The following is a 15,547-nucleotide window of genomic DNA, read 5'->3' on the forward strand; positions in this document are numbered from 1 at the left end:
TTGTGAGTATCTGACTTGAGGCAGAGCTGTTGTTTTCCACCTTATTGTCTTCCCAATTTCTCTGGGTCTGCAGGGGCATCTGAAGTGCCCTGAGGAATGGGGAGTTCTCCAGACTCCTCTTGGCAGAGCCATCAGCCTGACATCTATTTGCAGCATGCACAGCCAGCCTCTCTCTTCCATCTCTGCTTTTCTCACCCCAAAGTCTTTGGGACAGACATTTTTTCATTCTTGACTTAGAATTACTGTGCTGAAATGCATCTTCTTGTGCTCAGTAACTTGATCAGCAGGTCCTGGGGTCAGAGTGCTGCCAGAGCCTGGTGGGTGAGGGCAGGAAGCAGCAGGAGATCCTGGGTGTTCCTTCCCATGCCCCGTGGGAGGCTCTGCCCTTCCCTCAGCAGCAGATGCAGCACAGGGGAGGCTCCATTCCTTCCTTGCACCATTGCTAATTTTAGCTGGAGCCAGAGCTTCTCTCATGGCCTGGCATGTGCAGGGGGATATTTCAGTGTGCCAGTGTTCCCTGCTACCAGGGGCTCTTCAAACTGGCACTGAGCATTTTCCCTGAAAGCTGCAAGAACTCGGAGTGTTCTTGGCTTTGGAGCTCCTTCCTTGAGAGGAAGACCATGGAGAAGCTGCTCTCTGCTAGGCTGGAGGTTTCTCTGGCCCAGCCCAGCTGAAGTGGTGATTTGTGTGGCACAGCCTGGCTCCTCATGTGCTGTCCTGTGTCCTGTGAGAGCAGCCACACGTGTTTGGGATGGAGATGGAAATGCTGCTTTGCTTTCCTGGGGGATGGGGTGAGCATGCCAGCATCATCACACAGGGATGAGGCACCAAAACTCTGCCAAAGTGTTTTACTCATCACTATTTATTATGTGTATGCTCGTTGAAATCCCTGGAAAATATTATTGAATTCTGGGGTTTTTAAGGCAATATTTGCATATATTAGAAAGATGGAATCCCAGAATGGTTTGGGTTGTAAAGGACTTTGAAGTTCATCCAGTTCCACTCTCTGCTATAGGCAGGGACATTTTCCACTGTCCCAGGCTGCTCCAAAATCCATCCAGGCTGGCCTTGCACCTTTCCATGGATGCCCTGTGACAGGCCCTCCCCACCCTGGGTAACTTTTCCAGGTTGAATCCACATCTCTACTCAGTTGATGTTGCATGTTGGTAGCTCTGCTTTGTGTGTGAGTTGGAAATACACAGATTATTTCAACATTTTTCCTACTTCTGTGCCATCAGTTTATTCTGAATGTGCGGTTGGACTACAGGATCTCCTGCCTGCTTTGCATATTTAAACATGAATTTGATGAAAGCAATGCCCAGATGTCTGAATCCCCCACTGGAAGCAGTAGTCAAGAAATGCCAGCTAATGTACCAGGTGGGTTATTTGGCTTAGGGAAGACTCTGGAATCTTCAAGGGTTAATGGGATGATTGCTTTAGGTCCCCACGTGCTATTTGAAATGTTTTTAAGATGGAAAAACATCTTGGCTGCCACTCTGACCTCATGTAGTTGTGTTGTTTATTTTTTCAGGAGCCCTGGACTTTGAACACATTGAAGAACAAGCTGAGGGGATCTTTGGTGGAAGGAAAGTATCTCCTCACAGGTGCAAATGGAGAGGGAGTCCCCAGGCTGGAGTGGGAGTGGGAGCCACAGATACCCAGGCTTCATTTTCCTAAAAAGGCTTTGGTGCAGCTCATTTGGATCAAAAAACAGAGATAAGGAACAGGAGTTCCTCAGCCAGAAGCATCACTGGGGAGGGCTCTGTGGTGTGGGTGATTAGTGCATCTCAGCTCGATGCTGCAATAAAATCTCAGTACAATTTCCCCCTTTATTTAAAAGTAAGAAAAAGGTTTTCTGCCACTTCTGAGAGGACTTAGAACCTCATGGGGCCCTCAGTCTAATGTGCTGGTGACTCCTGCTGTGTTGCAGTGAGGAGAACACCCCTCTGGATTTGGATGATCACGGGGGCAGGACTTTTCTGCGGGTGCTGCTGCATTTAACGATGCACGATTACCCTCCCCTGGTGTCTGGTGCACTGCAGCTGCTCTTCAGGCACTTCAGCCAGAGACAAGAAGTCCTTCAGGCTTTCAAGCAGGTACCTGTGTGTTTGGAGAGAGTTACTCCTCATCTGAGTGTATTTATGGCAGCTGAACCCAGCCCTTTTTGAGCTACTAATGGCTTTGCCTCCCTGTAAGGTTCAACTGCTGGTTACCAGCCAAGATGTTGACAACTACAAGCAGATCAAACAGGATTTGGACCAGCTGAGGTCAATAGTGGAGAAGTCTGAGCTCTGGGTGTACAAAGGCCAAGGTCCTGATGAGGCCATGGACAGTGTGCCAGGTGAAAACGAGCACAAGAAGAAAGAGGTAATTAGGTTGTGTTTGTGGGAATTTGGGTGGGTATTTGGGGGGTTTCAGAGCTGTGACAAGGCCCATCTTCCCAGCACACTGCCTAGGTGAGGTTCCCTCTACTGCTCTCAGGTTGAGGCAGGGATGAGAGGAAAACTTGAACCAGTAGCAGCCTCTGAGGTGTCACCTTTAGGGTCTAACAGGGCTGGTTTGGGTTTGCTCTGGCTCCCCACTGTGTGCTTTCAGCACTGAGCAATGGCACAGGATTTGTGCAGTCACAAGTACCTCAAGTAAGGTAAGGGCAGAGCTGTGAACTGCTCAGCTGATGCATTTTGAGTCATGGCACTTGATTAAATGACAGCAGAGAACTGTGCTTTATCTCTGCCTGATAACACAGGATTTCCCTAACGTGCACATCTGGCTTAGAACTCTATGAGCATCTTTTACTATCATATAATTTGTAATCAAATAGGAAAGATTGGATGAGGGGATCCAAGAAGCAGTCCCTGGTTTAGGAACATTTACTGTTGGAAGTAAATGCAAGTAATCCACTTGTTGCTTTTCTTGTACACATTGCTGTGAGGAATCTCTTGGTATTTGTGCAGTGACAGTTTAATAATAATAGGGAGAGAGAGGAAGGGTTTTTATGGAGGGGAGACTTGATTAGAGACAGAATGTGACAGGCAAAGGACAGGAGGTTGCTGCCTCTGAAATCATCCCTCCCTCACCTTATTTTGTGTCCTAGAGGTCAATGTGACTTGACAGGATAATTGTATGTATTTTTCTGTGGCTGTCAGAGAGCTGGAGGATGACAGTCCTTCCCAGGAGGAGAGCGGGCGCTACCCCAGAACGGTAATTTTAGCCTTCATGTAGACAGTAGTATAAGCTACTAATAAATTGTCTGATTTTATCCTCAGGAAGGTCACAGCAAGTCTCAAAAGCCTGAAAGTACTAGCAGCTACAACTACCGGGTAGTAAAAGAGGTAAAACTTTGCTTCTTGATAGTTCACTGGAAGTGTAAATGAGTAACAGAGCTCTGGAGAGCTGCAGTCAGAGGGAGGCACCCAGGAAAGTCTGAGTCACTCTGCCATTGTGGAAACTATTTGCTGAGTAATAACAAATCCCAACTTGAATGAGAAGCCAGGATAGAATAAGCACGACGTGTGTATTCTTTCCTTAAGAATGGATTAGTGAGAAACGTGACGTTTGCTGCTGTTTCAATGGTAACACAATGTTTTTATTGGTCAGGACTACAAAGGCAGTAAGCAAGGGGAGAAGACATTTAATGTGCCCTGTCCTGGGTACCTTGCACTCCAAGCCACTGTGCTGTTGAGATTTAATGTAGAAAATACCAGATCAGGAACACGCTGTGGTGCTGGTGTGGTGTGAGCTGAAGGTGTGTCTGTGGCTCTGCTGTGGAGCTTGGTGTTGGGTTCACTTGACATGGCTGAGTTCTGCAGGAGCATAGAGTCAGAACTGTAGAGTACCTGAGGTGGAAGGGACCCACAAGGATCATCCAAGTCCAGCAGCCCCAGTCAGAGCCACGGATGGAGCCTGGCCACGGGGGCTGCCTGGAGCTGCTGTGCTCCGTGCAGACGAGCTGTCCCTGGTGCTCTCTGGAGGAAAGGCAGAGCTGGGGCTCTAAGGCCAGTGTCTCCTGCAGATCCTGCTGCGCCTCAGCAAGCTCTGTGTGCAGGAGGGGGCCTCGGGCAGGAAGAGCAGGAAGCAGCAGCAGCGACTCCTGAGGAACATGGGGGCTCACGCCGTGGTGCTGGAGCTGCTGCAGATCCCTTATGAGAAGGTGGGGCTTTGTGTCGTGCTGGCAGCTTTTCATAACTCCTCTGAGTCTTCCTGGAGCTCCTCCCTGAGGATTGGTTATTTATTGGATATACAGATATGTACTGTTGGCTGAAGAAATATCCATGCATCTTGCTGCAGGATTGTGCTCAACTCTTGAGCTTTTCATGTGAGGCAGGTGCTGCCTTGAGGTTAAGCTGTGTTGATGGGAGCAAGACTCTGTGTGAGCACCATCCTGGGAGCAAGGAGGGAAGGGAGGGTCCCCCAGGGGTTTATGAGCAGTAGAGTCCTAAACACCCCCTTAGAGGTGAATAAACACCCACTGGCTCTCCAGGTGAGGTGTGCTGCCCTAAGTAGCCATGTCAGGGCTGACACTTGCCAGATGTGCAGGTTGGAGCCAGGGTTGTGCCTGTGAGCCTGCAGAGCAGCAGGCTGTGCTGACACAGCACACCCCAGGGTCATCACACTGGCTGCTCATCAGTCACAGCTGACAGGTATTTATCAGTGCATTATCCTGGTCACTCTGCTGTCCTTTGTTCCAAACTCATCAGATTTCTGAGAACCAGTAATTCTGCACAGGAGCTTTGATTAATGTTGATTCTCGTGGTTTCTTGCATCATGTTTTGCTAAGAAATCAGCAGCAAAAACACCCTTCAACACCTTCTCATCACCTTTCTGTCCCCTTTGTGTGAATGTGCATCAGACAGGCATAGAATGGAAAGGAGTTTCACCCTTGGAAATATATTAAATTCCTTAAAAATAAACACAGGCAGTAATTTTCCAAAGTGGAGCTTCTGCCATCAGTGGGTTGGGAATCCACTCTGACATCAGAGGAAGGGCAGGGGTTCCTCAGCAGTGCTTGGAAGGCTGCAAGGAGCCTGGAGGTTCCAGTAAAGATAAACTGGGCTGAGCTGGTGCAGTAGCAATTTTTCCATGCCCTGAGCTCCCTGTGCATGGCTGTGGGACGTGGCAGCTCTCCTGGGCAGCCAGAGGTGATGATGTGTGGTTTGGCCAAGGGGCTGGGATGTTCAGCACTGCAGAAGTGACTAAAGCACGTTGCTGGCAGGCCTGGCTGTGGAATAGGCACTTTTAGAGAATAAACTACTGTAATTTCTATTATGGGCTTGATTTTTGACACTCTTTGGAAGCGTGGAGCTGGCCCAGCTCATCCCAAACGTCTGTGAACTGGGTGGAGGTTTGTTTTCCTTCGGGGTGTGAGAGACGTGACAGTTCTCTTGCTGGAGCTGTGGCTCATCTTGTGCTCACCTCAGGGTGAACCTTTGGATTCTTTTTAACCCCCTCCTCTTTGTCGTGCGATCCCAGGCTGAAGACACGAGGATGCAGGAGATAATGAAGCTTGCACACGAGTTCCTGCAGAACTTCTGTGCTGGGAACCAACAGAACCAGGCCTTGCTGCACAAGCACATAAACCTGTTCCTTAACCCAGGGGTAAGAACAACCTCAGGCTGTGATTTATTTTTTTTTGCTCTAGCAAGAGAAGGGACTGGATTGTCCTTGTGATACCTCTGGGGCTGTTCTGTTGTAAGATTGGTTGAAGAGGTCACATTTTGTTTTCATTCTAAAGCCTCAAAAGTTGGCAAGATGTTTGTTTAGGGCAGTTTCGGTGTAGAAAGTTCAAGAGGCTGAAGTGGAGTGACAAAGGCTGAGATAGGAGCAGTGGTGTTGAAAACAAAGTTCCCTTCAGGAGTGTTGGCTTTACCCTAACCTCCATGGGGATGTGGTAGGTTGTTGATTTTCTCATTTTTATCTCCCTTTCATCCCCTCCATCAGATCCTGGAAGCAGTGACAATGCAGCACATTTTCATGAACAACTTCCAGCTCTGCAGCGAGATCAACGAGCGCGTGGTTCAGCACTTCGTCCACTGCATCGAGACGCACGGCAGGAACGTTCAGTACATCAAGTTCCTGCAGACCATCGTCAAGGCAGAGGGGAAATTCATCAAGAAATGCCAAGATATGGTAATGGCTGAGGTGAGAGCTGCAGAGATTTGCAGGGTCTGAACAGAAGTTTGCACATAGCAGTTGGTGAACATGACAAATTGATCCTCTCGCTTCGGGGACTGCCAAGAAGCTGACAGCTCTCACCGTGCAAAAAGAGCATTGCAGCTCCCAGGCAGCTCAGGCTTTTTGTGACCAAAGCTCTCTGAGCTCCTGACTCACAGGTGTAGCAAGGAGTTGGTTATTAATGGCATGAGTTACTTCCCAGGCCTGTACACAGCAGCATGTAGGTGGGGTTCTGAAGCAAGGCTGCCTTGGCCTAATAAAATTGGCATGAAGAGAAGTAATTTAATTTCACCACGGTAGCATTTTGATGGGAATTTTTTATGAGATCATAGACCCACCATAGAATTGCCTTCCACTATCCCAGGCTGCCCCAAGCCCCATCCAACCTGACCCTGGCACTTCCAGGGATCCAGGGGCAGCCACAGCTTGTCTGGGCACCTGTGCCAGACCCTCACCACCCATATTTTTCCTTTTGTCTAAACCTACTCTCAATTTGAAGCCATCCCCTTTGTTCTGCCTCTCCAAGACCTTGCAAATACTCCTAGCCAGATGCACTCATTCAGCTGTTCAGGTGCTGGAGGGGGAAAAGGTGAGGATTGGCTTTAGGTGTGTGGGTAACTTGAAGCTGAGGACTTGGGATAAAAGGGAGAGGTAAGAGAAGGGTGAATGAATAAATGAATGCCTTTCAGTGGGATATGGATGGGATCTGTTTGGCAGATCTGCACATCTGATGGAATATTTTGGCCTCCTCAGCAGGGGGAGCCCCAGGATCAGATTTGTCATATCTGGTTTTTGAGTATCAATCCTGATAGGTGGGTCAAAAATCTTTCATATTTTGCTCTTCTGCTCAAAACCAGCTCCATGAACTTCTCAACACTTAGTCAAGTGTGAGATGCTCACCAAGGGGTTTCCTTGAGGTCAGCAACTGCCCTGGGGGTTTTCTTGTATATTTTATCCTGCTGGTTTTCCCAAATCCTTTGGGAGGACAGCCCTGGATCCCTCCAGCTGTGTGCTCAGCAGTGCCCAGCCTGGAGCAGGGCTCAGCTTGCTCCATCTCCTCCTTTTCCTGGAGTTCCAGGAGCTCTGAGCTGCTCTGAAATCATGGCCAGCCAGGTGTCAAATGTGAAGCTGATGGAAATACTCAGTGTGTGACTTAAGGTGTCACTCCCTGGCCTTGGAGAAGGGCTGATGTGTGTTGGGAAGGGTGGAAGGAGTGAGCCCTGCAGTCCCATCCCCTGTGCCCTGGCAGCTCTCCAGCAGCACAGGGCTGCCCTCATCTCCCTTGGGGAGTCACCCAGGGTGACAGACTGGAAATGGAAAGGCACAATGGAAAGTCACAAACTTCTTGGCACAGCTTCTGCCTAAGCAGACAGCTGGACTGGCCTGGCTTTGAATTTTCTCAGTGCTCCAGAAGTGGTTAGTTCAGTGGGAAATGTCCCTGGAGCCCTGTGTGTGTGTCCCTTGAGCCCTGCTGTGTGTCCCTGGAGCCCTGTGTGTGTCCCTGGAGCCCTGTGTGTGTCCCTTGAGCCCTGTGTGTGTCCCTGGAGCCCTGTGTGTGTCCCTGGAGCCCTGCTGTGTGTCCCTTGAGCCCTGTGTGTGTCCCTGGAGCCCTGCTGTGTGTCCATGGAGCCCTGCTGTGTGTCCATGGAGCCCTGTGTGTGTCCCTGGAGCCCTGCTGTGTGTCCCTGGAGCCCTGTGTGTGTCCCTGGAGCCCTGTGTGTGTCCCTGGAGCCCTGCTGTGTGTCCCTGGAGCCCTGTGTGTGTCCCTGGAGCCCTGTGTGTGTCCCTGGAGCCCTGCTGTGTGTCCCTGGAGCCCTGTGTGTGTCCCTGGAGCCCTGTGTGTGTCCCTGGAGCCCTGTGTGTGTGTCCCTGGAGCCCTGTGTGTGTCCCTGGAGCCCTGTGTGTGTCCCTGGAGCCCTGCTGTGTGTCCCTTGAGCCCTGTGTGTGTCCCTGGAGCCATGTGTGTGTCCCTGGAGCCCTGTGTGTGTCCCTTGAGCCCTGTGTGTGTCCCTGGAGCCCTGCTGTGTGTCCCTGGAGCCCTGTGTGTGTCCCTGGATCCCTGCTGTGTGTCCCTTGAGCCCTGTGTGTGTCCCTGGAGCCATGTGTGTGTCCCTGGAGCCCTGTGTGTGTCCCTTGAGCCCTGTGTGTGTCCCTGGAGCCCTGCTGTGTGTCCCTGGAGCCCTGTGTGTGTCCCTGGAGCCCTGTGTGTGTCCCTGGAGCCCTGCTGTGTGTCCCTGGAGCCCTGCTGTGTGTCCCTGGAGCCCTGTGTGTGTCCCTGGAGCCCTGTGTGTGTCCCTTGAGCCCTGTGTGTGTGTCCCTTGAGCCCTGTGTGTGTGTCCCTGGAGCCCTGTGTGTGTCCCTGGAGCCCTGTGTGTGTCCCTGGAGCTCTGTGTGTGTGTCCCTGGAGCCCTGTGTGTGTCCCTTGAGCCCTGTGTGTGTGTCCCTTGAGCCCTGTGTGTGTGTCCCTGGAGCCCTGTGTGTGTGTCCCTGGAGCTCTGTGTGTGTCCCTGGAGCCCTGTGTGTGTGTCCCTTGAGCCCTGTGTGTGTCCCTTGAGCCCTGTGTGTGTGTCCCTTGAGCCCTGTGTGTGTGTCCCTGGAGCCCTGTGTGTGTCCCTGGAGCCCTGCTGTGTGTCCCTGGAGCTCTGTGTGTGTCCCTGGAGCCCTGTGTGTGTCCCTGAAGCCCTGTGTGTGTCCCTTGAGCCCTGCTGTGTGTCCCTGGAGCTCTGTGTGTGTCCCTGGAGCCCTGTGTCCTGCCCTGGGGATGTGCAGTGGGACAGACCCCAGTGAGGGGTGCTGGGGGGATCCCAGGCTTTGCTCTGCTGATGGAGTGTTCTCCTTGCCCCTCATGCAGCTGGTGAATGCAGGGGAAGATGTGCTGGTGTTCTACAATGACAGAGCCTCCTTCCAGACCCTGGTGCAGATGATGAGGTCAGAGAGGGACAGGATGGATGAGAACAGCCCCCTGATGTACCACATCCACCTGGTGGAGCTGCTGGCCGTGTGCACAGAGGGCAAGAACGTCTACACAGAAATCAAGTGCAACTCCCTCCTCCCTCTGGATGACATTGTCAGGGTGGTGACCCATGAGGATTGCATACCTGAGGTGAGGGCCAGCAGGGAGCTGGGCTGTTTGTGTTTGAAATGTGCTGGGTTTGGTGAGAGAGGGCTGGCACTGCTGAGTCTGGCCTGGCAGGGGGGTGGGTGCAGGTGGGCAGGGAGCTGGGAGCTGGAATCCTTCCCTGCTGCTGCTCTTGGCACCCCCAGCCAACCTGGACAGTCAAGTTAAATCCTTTTATACTTCTTTCTTACCCTGAAAGTGGGAATGGGATGCTGTACTTGGTTATTTTATAGGGTTCTTGAGGCAGAGAGGTTTATGGATGTGCTGCTAACCTTGAACAGATGGTTCTGCAGAACTGGAAATTATTATTATGCTGACGTTTTGTCTGCAGTAATCCTGGTGGTTTTTTATTGGATGGTGTCTTGCTATTCATGGCATTAAATTTCACCAGTGTTTAAGTAAAAAGAAGAGGCAGAATTCCAAAATTCCAGTTTTAATGTGACATTATATTCATTCATACCATTCAGGTTTTTACTCTTTATATGAATTATTTTCTCTACTTTTAGGTCAAAATTGCATACATCAACTTCTTGAATCACTGCTATGTGGACACAGAAGTAGAAATGAAAGAGATTTACACCAGTAATCACATGTGGAAGCTGTTTGAGAACTTCCTGGTTGACATCTGTCGGGTAATGTGTCTGCACCAAGGGACTGAATTCAAAAAGCTGAAAAACCTCTTTAATCCAGGGCAGTAAGGACAAGACATCCCAGTGCATCAAGGCAATAAGTACCCTGAATACTCTGTTCCTGCAAATATGTGCCTCCTTTTCCTTGTGCCTGTGGATTTCATTAGTCATATTCCATGGAACACGTTCATATTTTCCTTTTTAAAAGAAAAAAGAAAAACCAAGCCCAAAGCAAAGCTCAGTGAAGCTCCACACCCTGCTCCTTTGTCCAGTGCCTTTTCTGTCCTGCCACCTGGCCTGCTTATCCTGGCCAGGATCACTCAGCTCCTTCCTGAGCAGCACTCAGCGTTTTTTGGCAGGTCAGGACAGATTGTTTTCCAGCCTTGGTGTTTGTTTGGCCATATGGCTTTTTGCCTGGGATTCCAAGTATTTCCCCATACGAAAGCATTACACCTCAGTCCTCCCCATCCTGCTCTTGCTTTCCTCCAGGACACTGTGGGGTTTTTTCCCTGCCCCAGCCACGCTCTGTGCCAGCACATCAAACCAGCAGCGGCGCTGGCTCTGCCCTGGCGTGGGCTGGATTTGCAGGGCCCCAGCGGTGTCACTGAGCTGCTGGGGCCAGGACAGTGTGAGAGGGGGAGCTGCAGTCCCTGCTGGGCTGCCCCTGACACTGCTGTGCTTTGTGCTGCAGGCCTGCAACAACACCAGTGACAGGAAGCACGCTGACTCCATCCTGGAGAAGTACGTGACCGAGATCGTCATGAGCATCGTCACCACCTTCTTCAGCTCCCCCTTCTCTGACCAGAGCACCACCCTGCAGGTGGGGAAGCACAGGGACAAGCAGGGACAGCCCTGCCAGGCTGCTGTGTTCGTCCCACTGCCATTAGCATTAGTGCTGAAAGAACACAGGGAGCAGTGGTGGTGTAAATGGGGAGCAAATACATAACTGTCTTTGGTGACCACGTTGGTCTTTTTGCTGTAGAAATGGAAAAATATGTTGGTCACAGTGCAACTGTTCTTCTAGAAGAGCTCAAGTGTTACATTAATTAATCAGTGGATTCAACTCTGTGCTACCACCAAGGTCTTTGGTAGAGAGTTCTTGTGTGCCATTGAATCCTGAATGGTTTGGAAATGTTGGAAGGGACCTTAAAGCCCAACCCCCTGCCATAGATATCACAGAGGGAGCAAGGGTGATTGATTTAGGACAGCATATTTTACAAAAAATTTCCCTTTAAAACCAAAAAAGGATGCAGAGTAAAAATCCAGAAGCTCCCATGTGTTTCTGAGTGGACTTTTGCCTAGTTCAAAAGTTGGGGAAGTGTGAAGGAAGAGCTTGTGAAGGGGAGAAGGCAGAGATTTGTACAGTGTCAGAATATTGCCCTAATATTTCTGTTTGCACAGAGATTAGACTGTTCTGTATTACCCATAAATAACTTTCTGGGAGGATGTGGGTGGATGGGTCAGGTGTCTGGCAGGAGGTTGAGAGGGGCAGTTGTTGAAACCTGATGTAACCTGCTAGTGCCAAAGGCAGTTTGCAGTGCAATCTCCAGGTCTCAAAGCTCATCCAGTCCTACCCCAGCCACACCTCTGAGCTCAGCTGAGTCTGAGCAGGGCAGCAGCTGCTTTGTTCTTCAGGTGCCTTCAGACTGCCCATCACCTTCCACACTCACCAGAGAAGTGAGAAATGGAGGCTGTGGCCTTGTCCTCTGCCATGTACCTGAGCTGCCCTGCTCTCAGCTGTCATCTCTGAGATTCAGCATTTGAATACACATCTTGCCATCCTATTTTAGCCATCTGTTAATGTTATATCAGCAGTTTTTCTTTAGTTTCTCAATCTCCCCCTCTGTCTAGCAGGATGAAGTCACTTGGTTCACCTCTTTTCCCATCTCAGTTGATAGATCTGCCTTGTCCTAGATTCATCTTTCCTCTACATCTCCAAGTTAAAAGCAGTTTCTCTCCCTTTTCCTGCCTGTCAATATTCTATACCCAGGGACTCTCCCCCTGAGGAGCACAGCCTGTTGTCCCACCTGTCTGTCCCACCTGCTCCAGGTGGGATTTCCTGCCCCTGGTGCTGCAGGTGGGCTGATCTCTGTAGCCAAGGGATGTGGTCACTCTGCTCTGGGTTCAGTCCCTCCCTGCTGCACCTTCTCATCCCTTCCAGCCTTCTCTTGCCTCCTGCTCTTTCATGTCAGGGCTTGTTTGACTGAAATTCTTCCTGCCCTGAGTCAGCCCTGCTGGTTCAGGGAACACCTTGTCCATCCATCATGTGGTTCCAATCATATAAAATTAGGAGAACACAAATCTCTTGGCACAGGGCAGCTGCCCACAGCTTCTCTTTAACAAACATTGTTCAGCCTGTTTGCCTCCCAAGGCTGCTGCTGCCCCAGGTTTCCCTTTCCAAGTGCAGTTGGAGACATGAGGGACATGGAGTAAATTTCCTGTTTGATTTATTGACCTTATTTAAGCAAATGATACATCTTAAAGGCTTTTAAAGACCAAAAAGTCTTTAGACATAAATGAAAGGAGTATGTGGGTGGTTTTAATCCAAACATGCAGGTGTTTCCAGGGCCCTGGGTAAATGCTGCTGTTTGCCAGCAGATTTTTGGTGTGTGGCTTGTTTCCAGAAAGGATAATGGGTAGCAATTTTGGGGGCTTAAATTTTGGTTCTCCTCTTATACCTTTTGTAATGGTTTTTGATTTAATTGATCTAATGGATTTAATTAGGAAATAGATTTGGCTTTTTACTCTAACTCCACTTTTTTCTTGCAAACAGGCTTTACTGTTGGCCAGAATAAATGAGGTATTCTTTCCCTGGTTCCTAAGTGCTGTGGTGTTTGCACTGTGGTGTAGTTCCTTTAGCTGATAGAAGCATTCCATAGCTAGTGGACACAGGGTATTCCCTCTCAGATTGAAATATTTAAAATGCTCTTTCCTCTACAGGTAAAATATGTTTTTCTACTTAATAATCACTGCACAAAAGCAAGTGGAGTTTTGGTCACTGTGGTTGGGCAGCTGCAAAGGTGACAGAGCAGAGCTCATGGGCTTGGGTGTGTTGGAGCAGCTCACCTGTCTGTAGTGGAATATCACCTTGTGAAATTCTGGGCTGAAAACCATTCCTTGATTTTGGCTGATCCATGGCAGCTGCTGTGTTTGCCACTAACCACTGCCTGTGTTCCAAATAACACACAGCTGGTTTCTTTGTGAATTGGGTACCAGCTAAAGGTGCTTGGAATGAGGAGTTTCCAACTCTGGAGCTGTGCTGTCACACAGCCAAGTCCCATTTACCTGTGGCCTCTTGAGTCAGCTGTGGGTCAACACTGAAAGAGGAATCTGTGTGCCAGGGTTGCTGATAGCCCTGATAAAACAGATGAAGGTGTCTGCTCATTTCCTTTGCTTAGTCAGGCCTCAATTACCAGGGTTTTCTGCTGCTCCTGTTTCATGTTTCCCTTCCAGCCTGGTTCCCACCCTTCCCATGCAGCTGCTGATCCCGTGGTAGATCCCCTGCTGCCACAGGGAGCTGCCCAGCAGTGCTGCAGCCCAGTTAGGAGGGGCTGGAGGGTGCAGCTGAGCTGGGCCCTGCTCTGGGCTGGCTGTGACTGTGCTGTGCTTGCTTTGCAGACCAGGCAGCCCGTGTTTGTGCAGCTGCTGCAGGGGGTGTTCAGGGTGTACCACTGCACCTGGCTGATGCCCAGCCAGAAAGCCTCTGTGGAGAGCTGCATCCGGGTGCTCTCTGATGTAGGTAAGGACTGGGGCTGGGCAGGGCTGCCTGCTGGGACAGGCCATCAGGGCTGCCTGCTGGGACAGGCCATCCTGCCACAGGGACAGTGCTCTTTGTCCTGCAGGTGCCACCTGGGCACAGCTCGTGTCCAGCCTTGTGCTGGTGGATCATCCTGCTTGAGCAGTGGGTGTTGTCACTGTCACCTGGAGTATTTTCTCTGTCCAACCTCAAAAGTCCCAGCAGTCCTGTTGATCTGCAGCAGGGAGATGTTTTCATGGAATCACTGAGGTTGAAAAGCCCTCCAGGATCGTGGAGTCCAAGCTGTGCCCAATCCCCACCTTGTCCCCAGCCCAGAGCACTGAGTGTCACATCCAGGAATTCCTTGGACACTCCAGGGATGGGGACTCCAAACCCCCCAGGCACTTCCAAAGTCTGACAACCCTTTCTATGGAGAAATTCCTCCTGATGTCCAACCTGACCCTGCCCTGGTGCATCTGGGAGTGCCCATAAATTTGCTGCACTTTCATTGCCCACAAGAGTAGCTTGTACTGGATATGGGGTCAGGTTCTGCTGCTGTGTGTCCACGTGTGCCAGCACGAGGTGTTGGGGGGTGTGTTTAGGGACAGATTCCTACTCCCACACCTCAAACAACAGCAACAGCTCTGAGGTGTGGAAGCCTCTAAACATAATCCTGCCCAGGCCTGACCCTGCACAGGGACTGAGAACTGCCCTGTTTAAAATGCACTCAGAGTCATGGCATGGTTAAGGTTGGAGAAGACCCCTTAAGGTCCTCAAGTGCAACTACCAGCCCAGCACCAGTAAAACAAGAACTCAAGTGCCACATACAAATGTTCTTTAGCCACTTCCCTGGGCAGCCCTTTCTAATGCTTTACAACCCTTTCTGTGAAAATAAAATTTCTGATGTCCTAGTTTCCCAGTATCTAATCTAAACCTTCCCTGGTACATCTTGGGCTGTTTCCTCTCAGCCTGGGAAGGAGAGTCTGTAGAAGGAAGGACTTGCACAGACCTTTGTCCTAGTTTCCCAGTGTCTAATCTAAACCTTCCCTGGTACATCTTGGGCTGTTTCCTCTCAGCCTGGGAAGGAGAGTCTGTAGAAGGAAGGACTCGCACAGACCTTTGTCCTGGTTTTGTGTTGCTTCATGATGTCAGTCTCTCAGTCCCCACTACTTTGCCTGTTGCAGCCAAAAGCCGAGCAATTGCCATCCCTGTGGACTTGGACAGCCAGGTGAACAACCTGTTCCTGAAATCCCACAACCTGGTGCAGAAAACAGCCATGAACTGGCGGCTGAGCGCGCGCAACGCCGCGCGCAGGGACTCGGTGCTGGCCGCCTCCCGCGACTACAGGAACATCATCGAGAGGCTGCAGGTATGCCCAGCCCCCCTCCTGCAGGGGCACAGCACAACCCCCCCCTGAGCAAACCCCCAAAGCTCCCTTAGGTTCAGGCCTGTGCAGCCTTGGGGTTGTGCACCCATCCCTGGGTGGCACTTTGGCTGAAAGTGGCCGTGCTTGTGTCCTAGGACATCGTGTCAGCCCTGGAGGATCGGCTGCGCCCTCTGGTCCAGGCAGAGCTCTCAGTGCTGGTGGATGTGCTCCACAGGCCTGAGCTGCTCTTCCCAGAGAACACAGATGCCAGGAGGAAATGTGAGAGTGGAGGTTTCATTTGCAAGTAAGTTGTCTCAGAAGTCTGGCTTGGTTTTGTTTTTTTTCCAATATTCCTGTGCCTGGTGAGATAAAACCGTCTTGCCCAGCTTGGTGAATACTTGATATACTCCAAAATACCTGTAGAAATCAGTATTTTGTGATATTGTCATTGCAGTTTCTTCTTGGAGAAGAAAACAGTTGATTGTGAGAATGGGGAAAGACAGGTTGATATGTTCTGCCAGCTAATG

General features: G+C 50.6%; 1 protein-coding gene across 1 annotated transcript in view; it reads left to right on the plus strand.

Moving 5' to 3' along the window:
- The window catches only part of ITPR1 (inositol 1,4,5-trisphosphate receptor type 1), a 158,846-nt gene that overhangs the window by 70,555 nt on the left and 72,744 nt on the right, over window positions 1-15,547 (plus strand). Inside the window, 14 exon segments of the mRNA XM_079316953.1 lie at window positions 1,239-1,377; window positions 1,532-1,590; window positions 1,935-2,096; window positions 2,197-2,367; window positions 3,267-3,332; window positions 4,013-4,150; window positions 5,470-5,595; window positions 5,938-6,138; window positions 9,023-9,274; window positions 9,796-9,921; window positions 10,610-10,738; window positions 13,537-13,657; window positions 14,839-15,023; window positions 15,176-15,324. Coding sequence (XP_079173079.1) covers window positions 1,239-1,377; window positions 1,532-1,590; window positions 1,935-2,096; window positions 2,197-2,367; window positions 3,267-3,332; window positions 4,013-4,150; window positions 5,470-5,595; window positions 5,938-6,138; window positions 9,023-9,274; window positions 9,796-9,921; window positions 10,610-10,738; window positions 13,537-13,657; window positions 14,839-15,023; window positions 15,176-15,324 — 2,024 coding nt within the window.

Source organism: Erithacus rubecula (assembly GCF_903797595.1).
Source record: "Erithacus rubecula genome assembly, chromosome: 13".
Taxonomy (NCBI): domain Eukaryota; kingdom Metazoa; phylum Chordata; class Aves; order Passeriformes; family Muscicapidae; genus Erithacus; species Erithacus rubecula.